Genomic DNA, 19520 nt, shown 5'->3' with positions numbered 1-19520 from the left:
GAGGTTTAGTAATTAAGTACGGCCCTTCCACCTCGAAGGTTAACATACGTGTCAAAGTCCTCAGTGAAGGTTTACAATGTTCATTTAACTTCCTTGCGGTGCAGAGAACGTGGCTTAACTTACTAATTCGATCGTATTATGGGTACCTGTGTTATTTCAAGGCACACTAAATCACATGTTTGCAGATTGCTTCTAAGTATTTAGCGCGGAATTGTGCATAGTAGTTTTTCCTTTGCTAGATCCATGGATCAATGTATAGCTATGACACACGGGTAGGGGAGAGCCTTATCGACCATAAGGAGAAATGTCAAGTTATTTGGTGTTCATGAAGCTAAATTATAAGGGTCTTTAGGTTATGCGCGTTATTCGGGTGGCCTCTATCCGAAAAGATAAGGGACTGGTGAACCACCCGGTATACAGGGTGTTAGGTGTATACCTGCAGATATTTTTTCTAGCAATAGAGAACGATGTGACGAACCACTATATATCAAACTTTTAGTAATCCTCGGAAGTTATTTTCTAGAGCAAAGAGATACGATGTTTTTAGAATAGGTAGTATGCCTTGTTCTTGTGAATGAATAGCTTCCCTTTGAGAACAGGCGAGTCACGCGCCATTCGTACCAAACTGGTTTCTGTTTATGTTTACGTGCACATGTACTACTGTAACAGCAGAACGCTATCTATGAAATGCACGAGATGTTACGTAACATACTTGTCAAACTGGTTTTATGTTTAAGAGCAACTGAGCTACGATAACACCTGAAGGTGGCTACTACAGTAGTGTATGCCATATTACGTTACATTCTCGCCAGACTGGTTTCGTTGTTGTCAGTATTTAGTTTCCGTCTTAAGGGCTTCAGACAACCCTGGTCATCGGTTTCGGACCCTGAAGATGTAACGAATTCTCAGCGTTAATACTGGTTCATTTACTGTTATGTCCTTTAGGGGATTGGGACATCTGTGGTCATCAGCCCCGTGGTCTAGTGAGTATGGAAATGACCTGAAAACCTGTATCGGTGCGGGACCTGTACAAGCGTGTGATATAAATTTTGGTTGCGATAGGCGCGCCGGGACGTGAAATACGGTACGATCCGCTTTGTGCATTGCGTAAAGGTAGAAGAAAGATGGCAGTTCCTAATGCCAACGAAAGCAGTCATGGGATGCCCAAATGAGTAGCATCGGAATTGAATTATCGAAACACATCGAATGTTTATTTTCGAAGGAATAATGGACATGTTATACAACTAAATAAATTAAACGTACCTACATTTCGTGCCTCCTTCCGGGCTGAGTGGCTCAGACGGTTGAGGTGCAGGCCTTTTGGCTCCAACTTCACAAGTTCGAAACTGCCCCAGTCCGGTGGTATTTGAAGGTGCTCAAATACTGTACGTCAGCCTCGTGTCGGCAGATTTGCTGGTACATAAAAAGAACTCGTGCGGGACTAAATTCGTGCACCTCAGCACCTCAGAAAACCGTAGAAGTAGTTTGTTTTACCTATTTTGCTTTACGTCGCACCGACACAGATAGTTCTTATGGCGACGATGGAAGAGGAAAGGTGTAGGAAGTGGAAGGAAGCGGCCGTGGCCTTAATTAAGGTACAGCTCCGGCATTTGCCTGGTGTGAAAATGGGAAACCACGAAAACCATCTTCAGGGCTGCCGACAGTGGTGCTCGAACCCACTATTTCCCGATTACTGGATACTGGCCGAACTTAAGCGACTGCAGCTATCGAGCTCGGTGTAGATGTAGTTAGTGGGATGTAAAGCACTTAACATTATTATTATTATTATTATTATTATTAGGTCATTAAAAGCTCAAATACGTGGAAGAAAATAGTAAAATATGCGTGGTTTAAGAGGAAACAAGATGAAATGTATGTCACGTGAGTTAGCATTGGTCGCAGTAGTTATCTACAGATTACTATGCGTAAGACGAGAACCAGGTCAAGCTTGTGGGGATGAGCCAGCTGTAATCTCGTATTGTGTATAAACATCAAACATACACATCAACAAATCTAGGAAACATAAACAATGTTACACGTTAGAGACATGTAGCTATTAATCTGAACGCCAGGCCGACGGTCGCTTTCATGAGTACAGATGAGTTATCAAATTATACACAATCCACACATGTCGAATGTATCTAAGAAGATTCCGCCACAACTATATTACATTTTACTATGATGGTGCTAATAACAAATCGCAGCAGCTATTGGCTTTACGTCGCACCTACACAGATAGGCCTTATGGCGACGATGGGACTGGAAAGGGATAGGACAGTGAAGGAAGCGGCCGTGGCATTAATTAAGGTACAGCCCCATCATTTTCTTGGTGTGAAAATGGGAAACCACGGAAAACCATCTTCTGGGCTGCCGAGGGTGGGGTTCGAACGCACTATCTCACGAATAATTGATACTGGCCACACTGAAATGAAATGTCGTATGGCTTTTAGTGCCGGGAGTGTCCGAGGACAAGTTCGGCTCGCCAGAAGCAGGTCTTTCGATTTGACACCCGTAGGCGACCTGCGTGTCGTAATGAGGACGAAATGATGATGAAGACAACACACACACCCAGCCCCCGTGCCGGCAAAATTAATCTATGATGGTTAAAATTCGCGACCCTGCTGCGTATCGAACCCGGGACCCCTGTGATCAAGGACCAGCACGTTAACCATTTAGCCATGGAGCCGGCCTGAAAGCCGGTGATGTTGTGGTACATAAGCACCTGTATCCACGACCTGCGCGTCGTGATGAGGATGAAATAATGATGAAGATGGCACATACACCCAGTTCCCGTGCCAGCAAAATTAACCAATTAAGGTTAAATTCCCGACGATGCCGGGAATCGAACCCGGGACCCCTGTGACTAAAGGCCAGCACGCTAACCATTTAGCCATAGAGCCAGACTTTAGTGACTGCAGCTATCGATCTCGGTAAATCGCAGCAGATTACGCTACTGCGTGTTAAGATGATGTCGGTAGAATACAGTATACCTGTTAAGACATAAGGCTGCAGTAGAAGAAGAGGAAGAAGAAGGTAACGAGAGCCACATAGTCAAGCAGTACAGACCCGAACAAAGCGCACATTAGTGACACAGACATAAGAGTGGCATGGTCGTAGGAACTACAGTCGCATTAGTAATACTCTGTTGTAGAAAAATAATGAACTAACATACAGTACGGGCTCCGTAATTCCAGGTGGACGGGAACAAGACTATCTCGAATAGAAAAGTACGGATTTACGAACGTACACGAAAACGCCTGTGAACAAAAAATGTACCTATGTTAAACATTACAATACAACAGTTTAGAAAACAAAAACATACAGATTGCCTTACACTAAAAGAAATTTTAAACTTTCTTTGGTAAATTAACAAAACACTCTGGGCAACCTTCTTAAGCTAAATGTTAACTTATAGTTCCTATTTCAGTAATGATGAATATAAAGCAATTATTTTATTGAATATTTATACGTGATGATGATGATGATGATGATGATGATGATGATGATGATTGCTGTCTTAATGTCATCGGCCCTTAAAAACGCAAAGTGTCCTCTGTTTTAACTCGTAGTGAATAAGAAACAAAATATAAATTGCTCGAAGCCTTTCCTGATAGATTCATGAAGGGCGACCCGTGTTCTGTTCTGCCACACGATACAGTAGCAGCATATCATGGTATTCGTGCTATTCATACACTGGCATTATTCAAATACTACTACTGATGCTACTACTACGAAGTAACTCGCGTACTAGTACGGACGATAATTCGCACCTCTGACAGCTGTTATTCAGGTCAAGGTCAGACAGACCGGTTTCATGTAGGGGCGGGGAACCCGTCTAGCCACATCCCCTGACAAGTCTAGTGCTTTTGTCGAACTGCTTACGTGGAATATTCTCCCACAGTGCGATTTCAATATCATGGTCTTTTGGGAGTCCAACTCGCCGTATGCAGAAACATCCCGTGTTGACGTGTACGTAAATAAAGTTTATTACGTCAACGAAAGAATGCATGGGATAGGTTTTCCAAGTGAGTAGTATCGGAATTGAAATGTCAAAACACATCGAACGTTTTACTTCATACTAGTAAGGGACATGTTGTGAAAATAAATTAATTAAACGTACCTTCCTTTCGTGCTTCCAACCGAAGAGAACATGTTTAAATGTAAATGAAAGCCTTCTAGCTTACTGCTGATTTTGCAGTGCCTATTAAACGTATCAGGCTGAGTGGCTCAGACGGTTCAAGCACTGGTTTCATGATCTTAGCAGGCTCCATCCTGGCTCAGTCCGCTGGTATGTGAAGGTGCTCAAATACGTCCGCTTCTGATCGGTAGATTTAGAGGCACGTTAAAGAATACTGTGAGAAAAATTCCGACACCGCGCGTGTCTCCATTGACACCTAAAGATTTCTTCTTCTTCTTCTTCTTAGTATTATTATTATTATTATTATTACTGGGTGAGTTAGCCGTGCGATTAGGAGCTCGCAGCTGTCAGCTTGCATCCGTCGAAAAGCCACTAACAATATTATAAAAACTGTGTTTGTCTATTATTACTATTATGAAAATAAAAGTTAATCGCCCCACTCAAACTTCGGAGCTCGTAATCTGTCAGAAAACACTAGAGAAAATAGTGAACTTTTAACAGGTCCGAATTATTATTAATATTATAATTGCAGACATGTCTCCGAAATTACCGAAGCATGTACTTACAAATTGTTTTACGTCGCACCGTCACAAGTAGGTCTTACGGCGACGATGGGAGAGAAAAGGGATACAAGTGGGAAGGAAGCGTTCGAAGTCTGATAAAGGTGCAGTCCCAGCATTTTCCTGACGTGAAAATGGGAAACTACGGAAAGCCATCTTCCCGCCTGCCGACAGTGGAGTTCGAACCCACTATCACCAGAATACAAGCTCACAGCTGCGCGTTCCTAAACGCACGATCAACTTACTCTAAGCTCCAATGCCGGTCTAAGTAGCTCGGACGATAGGGCGCTGGTCTTCTGATCCCACCTTGGCAGGTTCGTTGGCGGCTCAGTTCGGTGGTATTTTAAGGTGCTGAAATACGCCAGTCTCGTGTCTGTAGATTTACTAGCATTTAAAAAAGTACTGCGGTACAAAATTCTGGCACTTCAGCGTCTCCGAAAACCGTGAAAATTAGTTAGTGGAACGTAAAGATATTAGTAGTAGTAACATTATTATTACGGAAGTTTTAATTATACGGGTCCGTTACATTACCTATTGGCACTTACTGTCCAGTAATTAGCCTTCTGTCCACCTCTGTGGTATAGTGGTTAGTGTGATTAGCTGCCACCCCCCGAAGGCCCGTATTCCATTCTCAGCTCCGCCACGAAATTTGAAGAGTGATACGAGGGCTGGAACGGGGTCCACTAATCCTCAGGAGGTCAAATGAGTAGAGGTGGTTCGATTCCAACCTCAGCCATCCTGAATGTGGTTTCTCGTAGTTTCCCACTTCTCCAGGCAAATGCCGGGATGGTACGTAACTTAAGGCCACGACCGCTTCCCTCTTCCTTGTCTATCCCTTCCAATCTCCCCATTCCCCCGCAAGGCCCCTGTTCAGTATAGAAGGTGAGGCCACCTGGGCGAGGTACTGGTCATTCTCCCCAGTTGTATCCCCGACCCAATGTCCCACGCTCCAGGACTCTGCCCTTGAGGTGGTAGAGGTGGGATCCCTCAGTGAGTCCGAGGGAAAACTAACCCTGGGGCTTAAACAGATTAGAAAAAAGAAGAATAAGCCTTCTATTAGAAATGCCCGGCGGCAATTCCACAGTAGACAGAGCTCGATAGCTGCAGTCGCTTAAGTGCGGCCAGTATCTAGTATTCGGGAGATAGCAGGTTCGAACCTCACTGTCGGCGGCCCTGAAGATGGTTTTCCGCGGTTTCCCATTTTCACACCAGGCAAATGCTCGGGCTGTACCTTAATTAAGGCCACGGCCGCTTCCTTCCCACTCCTAGCCCTTTCCTGTCCCATAGTTGCCATACGACCTACCTCTGTCGGTGCGACGTAAAGCAACTAGCAAAAAAAATCCACAGTAGCTATTTTTCCTTCGAGCAATGTTCACGCATGGTTGCAACTACGGTTTTTGAAATCTGTCTCATTAATAACAATTTCACTGAATACTTACAGCCCTTTCTTTCAGTGTCCACTGTCCGTTCATTGACCTGAAAAGTTTATGAATAAGCATAGACAACTCGCATTGTCTATTGTCAGAAATTCATCGTAGACTGTCGCAATAACAACACATAAATATTGCGCCCATTTTTCATTTACTTATTAACTATTTCCTTTCATTTTGTCAGCTTGGATCACTGAGTATTGCCATTGACGTCTTATAAATCACACACAACTACACAATACTTGATTCGCACGTATGTGCTGGTACGGATCTTCGAGGTCACTGTAAGGATTCTGTGTACATTTCACACAGAGTACCCTAGACCGGTTTTCGAGTACAGCAAGTGGCCTGGCACGTGAGTCATCCTCTTCTACTTGCCAAGCCTTTAGGGGAAGTGCACAACAACATGTGTTGGCCTGCGATAAGAAACCGGTTCAACAAGCCCTATACTCTGCTACTGTACTTCCACTACGCGTGGACAGAATGCCGTAACCGGCATATCCTGCTACGGCCGTTCAAAACACATTCGGTCCTGAAATATTTGGCTCAGTTATGGGCAAACTAATCGGACAAGGTAAAAAGTACATAGCATATATTATGAGATGTATTTTTCTTTGCCGACTAGCTTAATATCTGCACGTATACCCCTAACATCCTGTATAACTACGTATTGAAATAGAACAATTCAGTCAAAGGAATAATTTTATCAGTTAAAGTTAATACAAAACAAACATATTGTTCATCTGCTGTGGACTGTGCTCTATCAAATAAATCAATAAATAAATAAAGAAAGAAAGAAAGAAACATTCTAGTTTTACGTGACTGTTCATATCAGAATCATAGCCTTGGGACCTCCAGTTTTACGTCGATGTGATTTTCATTTCGAAAATTCAACGCGCATTGTCTGAGATTCAAACGTTACTACCTTTCTGAGAAGTCTGTGACAATGTCAATCGGCTACGTCGCCCATTGCAAACTCATTTACAGCAACTACGTGTTATGTGACCTTTAAAAAGGCTAATGTATTTAACGGAGTAGTGGAATTAAGAACAATGTTGAAAAATCTATCAATTTAAAAACAGATCGCTACTCGCACTTATTGATACATTCTTGTACCATAGGAGGAGTTCAATGAGTGAAAATTTTCGGCAGTCTGCTTTAACTACATGGCCCTTATAGAAATGTAGAACAATGAAGTGCTTATTCAAGATTTCACGCTAGTCAGACACTGCGTACTCTCCTTTTACTACTGCATTTCGCACAGAATAGAGATGATCAACACTTTTAATAGTGCATACTATGACAATTTGTAAAATTGTTATCCTGGAAGTAGAATTTACCTGAAAAGAGCACATTCCATATGAACGTCGCAGCATCAACTGTAGTAGTATCCATTACGGGAGTTCATCTGTGACTTGGAATCTCGCCCGATTACCTTCTGACAATACGCAGGTGATGGAAGAGGAAGTGATTAGAATGCAGAATATGTTCTGCAGACGACTGGTGATGGGGCTATGTGATTGTTAGAGAATTATTCCGGATAGCTTTCAAAACAATCTGTTTATTAGCATCAGACATCACTGGTGCGCATCCGTTTGATAAAAGCTATTACACGCCATTATTGTTGAGAAAGATATAATGTTTTCTATCAGCTGTTACGTACGTGGACGCTACCTAGCAGAGTTCGTAAATGAACTTATGTTTTTTACGGAATGATGTGGGTTCGATCTTCTCCCACGAGATCGGGGAATTCAGAAACGGGGAACCTCTTCTGCAAAGCATCATCCAGATTTGCCAGACATCCCGTATTGTTGCGTTTCTCTCCATACGTTGTAGCGTACATAGAAATGAATACACCGACCGGGCGAGTTGGCTGTGCGGTTAGGCGCGCGCAGCTGTGAGCTTGCATCCGGGCGATAGTGGGTTCGAGTTCTACTGTCGGCAGACCTTCCCATTTTCCCACCAGTCAAATGCTGGGACTGTACCTTAATTAAGGCCACGGCCGCTTCCTTCTCACTCCTAAGCCTTTCCTCCATCCCATCGTCGCCATAAGACATATCTATGTCCTTGTGACGTAAAAGAAATTGTTAAAAAAATGAATACACCGTTGTTTCCATCTCTGATGAATTCTAACGGCTGTATTTCTCCCAAAGAGGACAGATTTCTCCACACTTTTGTTTTTTCTCTGTTGTGGAAGTTCGTTAGGGAACACGAAGAACCAAATTTCTTGAAAATGTTTGTTGAGAATACCAGCCTAAGATATTTTCGTCGAGAAGGTGTTATTGTACCTAAATGTGATATCATCAGATATGTGACATGTTCTGTTCGCTTGATTGAGTCTGAGCTTTGAAGTGTCAAAAAATCAGGTGACATCTGTTCAGAGAAATGATAAATATATTGGCATTGAATGAAATTGTATGAACAGTGAAATAAGATGTAAGCTGTCAGTGTATGTATAAATATTAAAGCAGTTGTTAATAAATTGCACCGTGTCAATTTTTAAATTTGCTGTTCTGAAACGTGTCGTTGACAACATTTAGAATAGGACTATATTTTCTGGACCGCATATATGTCCCATCAGGTATCTGACAACCCTGCACATGGCACAGGGACTCAGGTACTCCGCAATACGAATATGGTGGTTGTTCTTCTTGTTGTAGCCCTCCATGCTAACTTGAAGTGTTGAACTTGTAATATCCAACTGCCTATGAATGTGGGAACACGTGAAGGAATCCTGACTTTAAGTCTAATCTTAGAGGACCGAATTAAGAAAGACAAGCCCACGTACATGATGTTCGAAAAAAAAGGCATTCGGTAATGCTGATTGGACGAAGCTATTTGTGATTCTGGAGGTGATCAGGATCAGATACCTAGAAAGGAGAATTTTCTACAACCTGTACAAAAATCAGTCCGCAGTGATAAGAATCGAGGGCTTTGAAAAAGAAGCAGCCATCCAGAAAGGAGTGAAGCAAGATTGCAGTTTGTCCCCCTCTCCTTTTCAATGCTTACAGAGAACAGATGATAAAGGAGATCGAAAAGGAATTTGGAAAGGAAATCAAAGTCTAAGGAGAGGAAATCAGAACTCTTACATTTGCCGATGATATTGTTATTTTATCTGGCTCTGTAAAAGATCTGGAGAAATTGCTTAATGGTATGAACAGAGTCTTGGAGAAGGAATACAAGATGAAAATAAATAAATCCAAAACAAAAGTAATGGAGTACGGTCGAACAAAGTGAGGTAATGCAGGAAATAGTAGATTAGCACATGAAGTCTTACAGGAAGTAGATGAGTATTGTTAGGTGGGTAGTAAAATAACTAATGATGGTAGAAGTAAGGGGGACAGAAAATGCAGACTAGCACAGGAAGGAAGGCCTTTCTTAAGAAAAGACATTTGTTCATCTCGAACATTGATATAGGAATTAGAAAGGAGTTTTTGAAGACTTTCGTCTGGAGCGTGGCATTGTGTGGAAGTGAAACATGGACGATTACTACTTCAGAAAGAAAGAAAATATGAGCTTTTGAAATGTGGTGTTACAGAAGAATGCTGAAGGAGAGATTGGTAAGTAGAACCACGAATGAAGAGATACTGATTCGAATTGGTGAGATGAGATCGATTTGTCTAAATTTGACGAGAAGAAGAGATACAATAATAGGACACATCTTAAGACACCCAGGACTTGTGCAGCTGGTTTTGAGGTAAGTGTAGATGGTAAGAACGCTAGGGGTAGACCAGAGTACGAATATGACAAAAAAGATTTGAGCAGATGTAGGATGTAGTAGTTACGTAGAAATGAAAAGGTTAGCACAGAATAAGGTGTTATGGACTGATGACTCAAACACAACCTCCTATTGCAACCAACATCTACTTCGAACTACTGTCGAACTATAAAGTTCGTCGTCTGTCAGGTCTCGTACATCCTTCCTTGTATGACAAGCTGTAGGGTTCTGTTCTTCTCATTCCGCATTACTTGCCAGAAATAATCCTGCTTCCCCTTTTCGATGGTCAGAGTGACTTATGCCTTCCTTCCAACTCGATCAAACACCCCGGAATTCCGTATTCTGTCTACCCACCCCCCAAAATCCAAAGAATTGTATATTTATATTAATAGAAAACTGCCTATCTGTACGGGCCATCGACGATTCTGCTAATACTTAATTTATATTTTGACTTCAATTTTGTTTTTCTGTGAAATCTCGTGAAATCTATTGGAGTGATTGACACGATAGCTGAATTCTTAGCAAAAAGCAGACGGGAATGTTGGGCTACAAATGGTTACCTTTTAACTGTATTTTGTGCGTATTTCGAAAACTTTTTTTTGAAAAAGGTAAGGTAAGGGTTATTCTGCTCGAAGGCAGGTCCGAACCTCCGCAGAGGTGTTCCTGAGCCGGAGTTTACGTGCGGTAGGGTGGCCAGTTCCTTTCCGCTCCTCCATTCCCCTACCTCCCACCAACAGCGCGTGGCAACCCATCCAACTCCTGACCACGGCCAATGTTGCTTAACTTCGGAGATCTCACGGGATCCGGTGTTTCAACACGGCTACGGCCGTTGGCTTTTTTGAAAAAAGTGGTCAACAAAAGTTTTAGGAAAAAAATATGAACACTTTTTATTTAGTTCATTTTGATAGGTCGAATTATTACTGACATATCTGATACAAACGTTTTTTATGCTTTTTAAATTAAAAAAGTGTAGAGTAAATACACGAAACTCCGATTTATAGGTTTCGTATATTTACACTTTTGTTTTCTAGTTCTTTAACATCACACTAACACTTCTTCTTCTTCTTCTTCTTCTTAATCTGCTTACCCTCCAGGGTCGGTTTTTCCTTCGGACTCAGCGAGGGATCCCACCTCTACCGCCTCAAGGGCAGTGTCCTGGGGCTTCAGCCTATTGGTCGGGGGTTACAACTGGGGAGGATAACCAGTACCTCGCCCAAGTGGCCTCACCTGCTATGCAGAACAGTGGCCTTGCGGGGGAGGGGGGGGGGATGTGAAGGGAGAGACAAGGAAGAGGGAAGGAAGCGGCCGTGGCCTTAAGTTAGGTACCATCCCGGCATTTACCTGGAGGAGAAGTGGGAAACCACGGAAAAACACTTCCAGGATGGCTGAGGTGGATATTGAACCCACCTCTACTCAGTTGACCTCCCGAGGCTGAGTGTACCCCGTTCCAGCCCTCGTACTACTTTTCAAATTTTGTGGCAGAGCCGTGAATCGAACCCGGGCCTCCGGGGGTGGCAGCTAATCACACTAATCACTACACCACAGAGGCGGACATCACACTAACACATCGAAGATTTTCAGCGGCGCGAGGCTGGGAAAAGGCTAAGATTGTGAAGGTAGCCATAAGGCAAACATAAGGATGTAACGAAGTTTGCAAGTGCAAACATTTTCTGATTGGTTACATTGAATGTATTTTCGAGGTGAACTTTAGTTCTTGGCTGAATGGTAAACATACTGTCCTTCGGTTCGGCGGCCCCGGGTTCGATTCCCGGGCGGTTCGAGGAATTTAACTTCGTCTGGTTAATTTCTCTGGCTCGCGGGCTGGGTGATTGTGTTCGTCTTAAATGTATGAGTTCAATTCATCATGTCAATTCATAATCAATAATCAGAAAAATACAAAATTGTAGTTGGCTGCATGGTCGATTGGACCGAAAGCCAATTTTTTTTTTTAAAAAGAAAATAAAATAAAGGTCAACTTTACCGTATTACAAGTGCTCCGTGAATGGGTCTGTCAGCACATATACAGCAACAAGGCTTTCTCCGGTCGTAAAATGGAGAGAGAAGTAATGGGACTAAGACGGCTCAGTAGCAGGTAAGAGATAGGAGGGTTACAGACTCGTAACTGAGGATTGATTACGCTGGTGGCGCCCTAAATCGGCAGTCAGAAGATGCATTCGTTGAATGTTAGCATGCTTCCGAACATCCTACCGTTGACAGCTATGAACAAGAAACGTCGCCTGAACAGGTGACCAGTAGAAGAAGATGGAATGGTCAGATAAAACAATACCGACGAGAGATTTGATGTTACCCAAAACGGTACTAGTAAATTAACCCACCGTGTTATGTAGAAACTGTACTGCGATATCGGAAGTACAAAAGAGTTGGGATTGTTTTACTCTCAACGTCTGGTTTCTAGTAGTTGTTTATATGTATATAAATGATATATGAGTAAAGGAGTGGAATCGAATGTAAGGCTTTTTGCGGATGATATTATTCTCTATAGAGTGATAAATAAGTTACAAGATTGTGAGCAACTGCAACGTGACCTCGAAAATGTTGTGAGATGGACAACAGGCAAAGGTATGTTGATAAACGGGGTTAAAAGTCAGGTTGTGAGTTTCACAAATAGGAAAAGTCCTCTCAGTTTTAATTACTGCGTTGATGGTGTGAAAGTTCCTTTTGGGGATCATTGTAAGTATCTAGGTGTTAGTATAAGGAAAGATCTTCATTGGGGTAATCACATAAATGGGATTGTAAATAAAGGGTACAGATCTCTGCACATGGTTATGAGGGTGTTTAGGGGTTGTGGTAAGGATGTAAAGGAGAGTGCATATAAGTCTCTGGTAAGACCCCAACTAGAGTATGGTTCCAGTATATGGGACCCTCACCAGGATTACCTGATTCAAGAACTGGAAAAAATCCAAAGAAAAGCAGCTCGATTTGTTCTGAGTGATTTCCGACAAAAGAGTAGCGTTACAAAAATATTGCAAAGTTTGGGTTGGGAAGAATTGAGAGAAAGAAGAAGAGCTGCTCGTCTAAGTGGTATGTTCCGAGCTGTCAGCGGAGAGATGGCGTGGAATGACATTAGTAGATGAATAAGTTTGAGTGGCGTTTATAAAAGTATGAAAGATCACAACATGAAGATAAAATAAAGTTGGAATTCAAGAGGACTAACTGGGGCAAATATTCATTTATAGGAAGGGGAGTTAGGGATTGGAATAACTTACCAAGGGAGATGTTCAATAAATTTCCAATTTCTTTGAAATCATTTAAGAAAAGACTAGGAAAACAACAGATAGGGAATCTGCCACCTGGGCGACTGCCCTAAATGCAGATCAGTATTTATTGATTGATTGATTGATTGATTGATTGATTGATTGATTGATTGATTGATTGATTGATTGATTGATTGATTGATTGAAACGTATAGATGTCTTCAACATTTCTGAGAACGTACACTTGTCCATGCAGATAGCTGGATGTTGTATTCTACCACGGAATTGATATCGCCTTAAAGGGTTCCAGGCGCATTATCTGAACTTTCATTGCTTTCTTAACCTCTATATTCACCTGATTTTAATGTCATTGAACACTCATGGGATAAGATAAAATAGACGACGATTTAGGACTTCTGTAATATACAAAGTAGGCGCAACAAGATATTAGATAGATATCTCTAAATTTTTGAATGAGTAGAGGGACATTGATTACTCCACCGATTATATCTTAAAATATATTGCCAAAATAATTAGTATACTAGTATACAGCATTACTAACTTAATGAAACGACTTTTAACGTGTTGTTATTTATAAACCCAATCGCCATTTGGAAAATAATATTGTCTTGTAAATCTTCTTGTAGTGTTCTCATGAAAAGTTTTGTTTCCATTCTCTGTGTTATATTTAGTTTTACTGAAATCAAAGTGCTGTACTTTTGCAGATCTGCAGCTGACAGATTCAGGGCTGTATACGTGTACAGCATCGTCAGAAAGTGGAGAGACATCATGGTCAGCATCACTTACAGTGGAGAAGAACCCATCACCTTCTGGATCCAGTTTACATCGTACTGCTGACCCTTCATTGTATCCAAGTCCTCCATCTGTGCCAAAAATTCTTAATGCAACAGAGTCTTCCATCACATTATCCTGGAAACCTGGATCCAAGAGCAAAGAAGATTCTACACCTCCAATTGGCTACACTGTAGAGTATTTTAGCTCTGATCTTCAGACAGGCTGGGTTGTAGCAGCAAACAGGGTGCCTACGGAAACAATTACGGTAAGCTAAGTTTAATATGATGATATTTAAGGAAGTTGATAGCTATCTTGAAATATCATGTAGCTTCAGTGAATGCATGAATAAACACCTAAGTTTGTGATTAGTCACGTCCTCTAATATGTCATTGGATTGATAGGGATAATATCAACAACAATGTGTGTGTGTATTTCTTTTTTCTATTTCTGAATGCCTGTCTTTGGAGAGCCTATTCGGAAGTATGATGGGGAATTAATTCAAATAACATCTCCCTACGAAGTATCTTAAGTCTTCATTTTAATATATTTGATATTTATTCGTATTCCCTTTCTTGAACAAAACTCCATTCCATAAGATCTTCAGATGAAACTTCTAATTGATTAATTTTCATTTCCTTTGACTTATATCGCCTCAAATGGTTCTGGTAAGATACAGCAGTTAACTGCTTGACTTATGCTACTGTCTAATCTCAAGGTCATGAAATCGAATCCCAACATGTTGAATATATGAGATTCATATATTTCCGTATGTGTATTGGATATTAATAGGCCCATATCAAGGTTATTATTATTTAGCGAATGGCATAAAATGTACATACAACTGAATATGAAATGAAATGGCGTGCCGAGAGTGTCCGAGGACATGTTCGGCTCGCCAGGTGCAGGTCTTTTGATATGACTCCCGTAGGAGACCTGCGCATCGTGATGAGGATGAAATGATGATGAAGACGACACATATACACAGCCCCCGTGCCAACGAAATTAACCAATAAAAGTTAAAATTCCCGACCCTGCCAGGAATCGACTCCGGGATCCCTGTGACCAAAATCCAGCACGCTAACCATTTAGCCACGGAGCCGGACTCATTTGAAAATAATATAATATAGTAATATAGTTATCAGCTATTACGAGAGCATTCAATATTATTATGAATGATATTATGCTACACGAGGGGCTGCCTGACCGAGGCGGTAAAGGCGTACTCGGTTCGCCCGGAAGGACGTGGGTTCGAATCCCCGCCAGGAAGTCGTAAAAGTTAAGAAATGAGGTTCCACTTCCGGAGGTGCACATGACACTGAGGTTCACTCAGCCTACACCAAAAATGAGTACCAGGTTAATTTCTGGTGGCAAAGGCGACCGGGCGTAGAGCTAACCACTCTACCCCATCAAGTGCCGAGGTTGCGAATAGTGGAAGCCTTTACCTTCCACCACTCCCAGGGCCTTCGTGGCCTGTACGGAGATGACTTTGCTTGATTATGCTACACGAACACATGGGTTGTGATAGTGTGTTAGCAAAGGGTTAAGACTAGGAGGGATGTTGCCCTGGCCTAATAAGGTAAGCTACAGCCCCAGTAATTGCGTGGCTGAAAACGAAAAATTACGGATGTTGTTTTAAAATTCTGACACTTTCTCTTGTTTTCCTTCCGAGAGTTCCGGCACCTTGTTTTCCAGATTTAAAAAAAAAAGCAGTGATCGTCTGTTTTATAATATCTAAAAGCAAAGCAAAGCCATCTCCGTACAGGCCATGAAGGCCCTTGGAGGGGTGGAAGGTAAAGGCTTCCACTATCCGTGACTTCGGCACTTGGTGGGGTAGAGTGGTTAGCTCTACGCCCTGCCGCATTTGCCCCCAGGAATTAGCCTGGTATTCATTTTTGGTGTAGGCTGAGTGAACATCAAGGCCATGTGCACCACCGGAAGTGGAAATCTCGTTTCTTAAATTTTACAACTTCCTGACGGGGATTCGAACCCACGTCCTTCCGGGCGAGCCGAGCACGCCTTTACCGCCTCGGCCAGGCAACCCCTGTTTTATAATATCTAAGCTATATTAATTTATTATGTGCTAACCTGTACTGTACGGAGGAGGTTAGATTATCATGTGACCAGTATCGGGTTTTTTTATTTTTTATTTTTTGCACGTCCATGCAAATAAAATTACGCCTCTTCAGAAAACATCACGAATTCAGGATTTAATTCACTACTGTTAATAGACTGAAAACAATTGCTTCCTTGCGGCTGGATCGTTTGGTGTTAAACTTTGCACTTCTGTGACTTTGTAAGGCTTTGTTTCAGTTTTCTTGCCGTGCGGAAGAATATGAAACCTCACTTTGCTGAGCCACTTTCTTTAAAGATTTTGCGGGGAATTGCTCAAATCTTAATAAATATCCCGAATATTTCGTCACTTAAGACAGTCGGTTGTTTGACTTGCTTTTTGTTTTGCACTGAGTCCATACTTTTGAATTTATTTTGCATTTTCTGAAATTCGTAACGCCTTGACACTCCAGGAAATAGTTCGTCGAATTATCTTACTCTCCTAGTAGATCCATGCTTTAAAAATCCACAGCACACGAAAATAAGCTATTCAATACTTAAAAAATTAAAATTTGCTTTTGGGTATATGGCCTCGAGGGGCGTGGTGCAGGTTTATTGAGTTGGCTGTGATGATCGGGCCCTACCTAAGATTAATTATATTGCTGAAAACGGCAAAAACTCCAGACCCCTAGCTAGAAAAATTAGGTACCTAATGAAAGTTAAGCATTAATCAGTTCTTGTAACATACTATAAATAAAGCTTCATTTTACTTTATTCACTCATTTTACCTGCCCTACTTCATCCAAGCCTTTTTATATAGATTTTCTTTACCACTTGTTCTTTCAGCTAATAATATTTATCCAATTAGCGCGTCAGAGTAGGGATCGAATAACTGGAATACTATGATGAACCAGTTGGTTACGTATCAGCAGTATCAGAAAATGTATAAAACGGAGGAATGGCATGCTAAAAAAGAAAGTTATTTAAATCCCCCAAATATTTCCCGCCAATATTCGGGCAGGCTGTTATACTCGGTACGCAACAGTAATCCCATCTATCAGAGATGAGTGGCAGCATAAGAGACAAAGAACGTCACAACAAACAATGGTCAATGTAAATGTTATTGTTGATCAGTTTTATGAGCTTTCGATATTGTTTCCGTTTAGTTTTCTTCCGACTCTGAAATGCCACTCGTCTGTACAGTAAAACTGAATAAAACATAAATGATCGAAAATTGTATTCTCTATAACTTTTGTTATGTAGTACTTTTTGGTAAGACCAATAACGTGGGTAGACCTATCGTTATTTAAAAATTAAATAATAGGTGCCTTCCCCTAAACTACCATTTTATCCAGGGTGAATAAAATTGTTTATAGCTTAGACTGTAGTTTCTTATTCTCCGACACTATTTACCGATTTTCATTAAATTCTGTTTACCCATTTTCTCGTGGCTCGGCGTTGATATGGACTTAGCAACAAAAATACAAATTCTTGAATATCCCTGTTATTATAGCCGGTATGGTAAAAATGTAAAAGACATAAGTGATCGGATATTTAATTCTATATAACTTTAGTTATGTATTAGTTTTTGATAGGTACACTAGTAAAATAAATATTTGAGAATTAAATTTTTGGCTTCCCCTAAACTACCATTTCACTCAGTGTGCATAAAATTATTTAAAGCTTAGATTGTAGTGGACCATTTCCACACTTTACATACCGATTTTCATTAAATTATTTTCAGCCGTTTTCTCGTAATGCGCGTACATACCTGCAGACGGGCAAACAGAAATGACGGAGAAAGTAAGAAGTGCATTTCCTTGTTACTGTGGATACGACCGATACAGAAATATCATTCTTTTTAAATTCTGAGTAATGTACAGACAAAACTCCTTATATATATATATATTTCTTTATTGCCTTTACCACTATCCAATAAACTTAAATTAGCAATAGTATTTATCCCCTTTGCGCATGCAGTATTGTTTCGACGAGATTTTTTCAAATTTTTATTCGTTGAAAGCTTAATCTCCCGCCTCTGTGGTGTAGTGGTTAGTGTGATTAGCTGCCACCCCGGAGTCCCGGGTTCGATTCCCGCCTCTGCCACGAAATTTGAAAAGTGGTACGAGGGCTGGAACAGAGTCCACTCAACTGAGTGGAGAGGGATTCGATTCTCACCTCAGTCATCCTCGGAGTAGTGGTTTCCCACTACTTCTTCAGGCAAATGCCGGGAAGATACCTAACTTAAGGCCACGGCCGATTCTTCTCCTTTTCCTTGTCTACCCCTTCTTCCCATACTCTACACGTTCAGCATAGCAGATGGGGTCACCTGGATGATGTGCTGGTCCTCCTCCCCACTTGTATCCCTGACCAAATTTCTCGCTCTTCAGGACACTGATCTTGAGGTAGTAGAGGTTGGATCCCTCACTGAGTCCGAGGGAAAAATCAACCCCGGATGATAAACATTTTCAAAAAAATACCGTTCTATTTGAAAATTGCAAGGGTCTCATTTGAGGCCTATACATTTTTTTGAGAAAATGATGGTATATAATGTATACACAATAGAACGATTAGTATCATTGAAAAGAAAACATATTTCTACAAGAAAGAAATGACAATTAATGTGGGTGTATTTCCTTCAGTATCTCTGCATGTGTGCCACATGTAACAAATGCAACAACAGTTTGAGAGGCCGTCACAATGTTTCATCGCTTGGATTTAGGTGAAACATAAGGTCTAAAATGAAGTTTAGAGTCATTATTTTGAATTTGTTCATAATGGAAACTACATAACAGCAAAACGAACCTGTCAAGTCTATCCCTCAAGGCACGAAGGAAACTCTTCAGAATGAAAATCACCCCCATAATCAAATACGGATTTGCAATAATCTGGGAACTCTTAAGTGTATGAGACATTGGAAAAAGGTGAAGGACACTTTTCTAAAGAAATACTTCATCGAGTCTCATGTAGGTGTTAACCGGAGGAGAGACTTTCTTTCTACAACGGTGATGTACTGTCAACACCTGCCTGGGAAACTTCATAGCTTAAGAGAAAGGAGAAGGAAATTGATATCTTGCCTAACTTCTTCTCAATGGATACTATGTTGGGTTGAGAATGGATGGGAATGAACTGTAAACTGAGACTTGTCGTGACTATGATAAGCAATTCATGGATTTCATTGAAAAATATGTAGAAAAATATTCTTTCATGAACCAGGTGGAAACTTCCTGCAAAATGTGTTGCAATACATGTGAAAGGTACCATATTCAGTGGTACAGAAAGAGAACAAGATCAGTGAATGATTATAGTAAAGATAGCTAGAACTGTGAATTTGGCACATTTGTGTGCTATTCTTTACTTTTAATGGGCTACAGTATATCAAATGAATAAGACTGAATGGAGACCTCATATGATATTTGAGCTCATGAGGGGAGTGTACTTACACCAGAGAATATTATTGAAAATATGACATCATCATCATCATCATCATCATCATCATCATCATCATCATTTACCATCATCGAATCATCATGTTTACTGCAGCAAGCTGGTTATGGTTATGAATTGAAATCTTCCAATAAGTTCTGTCCAACCAAAGTTGCTGTTGAAAATATG

At 41.1% G+C, this 19520-nt stretch overlaps 1 protein-coding gene across 1 annotated transcript in view; it reads left to right on the top strand.

The window, feature by feature from the left end:
* LOC136856910 (roundabout homolog 2) overlaps positions 1-19520 on the top strand; it is a 465398-nt gene that overhangs the window by 422532 nt on the left and 23346 nt on the right. Inside the window, exon 8 of the mRNA XM_067135190.2 lies at positions 13787-14121. Coding sequence (XP_066991291.2) covers positions 13787-14121 — 335 coding nt within the window. The remainder of the gene's footprint in view (positions 1-13786; positions 14122-19520) is intronic.

The sequence above is a fragment of the Anabrus simplex genome, chromosome 1 (genome assembly GCF_040414725.1).
Source record: "Anabrus simplex isolate iqAnaSimp1 chromosome 1, ASM4041472v1, whole genome shotgun sequence".
Classification (NCBI taxonomy): Eukaryota; Metazoa; Arthropoda; class Insecta; order Orthoptera; family Tettigoniidae; genus Anabrus; species Anabrus simplex.
The sequence above is the reverse complement of the archived record's forward strand: the minus strand, read 5'-3'. Positions and strand labels throughout refer to the sequence as shown.